Source organism: Microtus ochrogaster, unplaced genomic scaffold (genome assembly GCF_000317375.1).
Source record: "Microtus ochrogaster isolate Prairie Vole_2 unplaced genomic scaffold, MicOch1.0 UNK2431, whole genome shotgun sequence".
In the NCBI taxonomy this organism is placed as follows: domain Eukaryota; kingdom Metazoa; phylum Chordata; class Mammalia; order Rodentia; family Cricetidae; genus Microtus; species Microtus ochrogaster.
This window is the reverse complement of record NW_004951529.1, coordinates 1-834: the sequence shown is the minus strand read 5'-3', so window position 1 is coordinate 834 and position 834 is coordinate 1. Positions and strand designations below refer to the sequence as shown.

The following is an 834-nucleotide window of genomic DNA, read 5'->3' as shown; positions in this document are numbered from 1 at the left end:
TTAGAGCATTACAAGATTTAGAAAATGCAGCCTCAGGTGATGCAGCAGTTCATCAAAGGATAGCTTCTTTGCCTGTTGAAGTCCAAGAAGTGTCCCTGCTTGAGAAAATAACAGGTAAGAGTGAGGTCCACAGGGTAATCTTGGAGGTGGGTGTGGGAGCGGCTTGTCTTTGTTTTGTTGTGCATTAATTGTATTACCTTGTGCTTTTCTTAGATAAAGAATCTGGAGAAAGGCTTTCTAAAATGGTAGAGGATGCTTGTATGTTGCTGGCAGATTATAATGGCAGACTGGCGGCAGAAATAGATGATAGAAAACAGCTCACTCGAATGTTAGCAGATTTTCTTCGTTGTCAAAAGGAAGCCCTTGCAGAGAAAGAACATAAATTGGAAGTGCGTAACCTTTTCCTTCTTTAGTGCATTTTTATTTAATTTTCTGTACCTTAATGTATCTCTGCATCTTAGAGTTCTTGCATCATGGACTATTTTAGGCAGTGACCCAGGTAAGCTGCTTCTTGCTATCAGTTTTTCCCTATAGACTGCTTAAGTAAATGTAAAATTTTGGTCTTAGCAGAATTTGTTACATTGAAATCATCTCTGTGAAATTTCATGTAATAGTAGAAATTTAAACCCTCTAAGCACAAGCATAATAAGAAAAAGTCAAGTCTAGTAAGTCTTGTGTTAGTGGTAATTCGCTCAGGGTGTTCAGCTTATTGAATTCCTATTCTTAGCACATACTGTTTTTTAGGTCCATCATTAAGTATTCAGATTACCCCCTCCACGTGATTGTCACACTTACCATATTCCCCCTCAGCCATACTCTTTTTTTTTTTTTTTT

The 834-nt window shown here is 37.6% G+C and overlaps 1 protein-coding gene across 1 annotated transcript in view; it reads left to right on the top strand.

The window, feature by feature from the left end:
* LOC101994776 (regulation of nuclear pre-mRNA domain-containing protein 1A) overlaps positions 1 to 519 on the top strand; it is a gene marked incomplete at its 5' end in the record, with an annotated part of 2,442 nt that extends 1,923 nt beyond the window's left edge. The window contains 2 exons of the mRNA XM_005372355.2: positions 1 to 114; positions 214 to 519. The exon at positions 1 to 114 is cut by the window's left edge and continues 13 nt beyond it. Coding sequence (XP_005372412.2) covers positions 1 to 114; positions 214 to 413 — 314 coding nt within the window. The remainder of the gene's footprint in view (positions 115 to 213) is intronic.
* Positions 520 to 834: the final 315 nt, after the last annotated feature.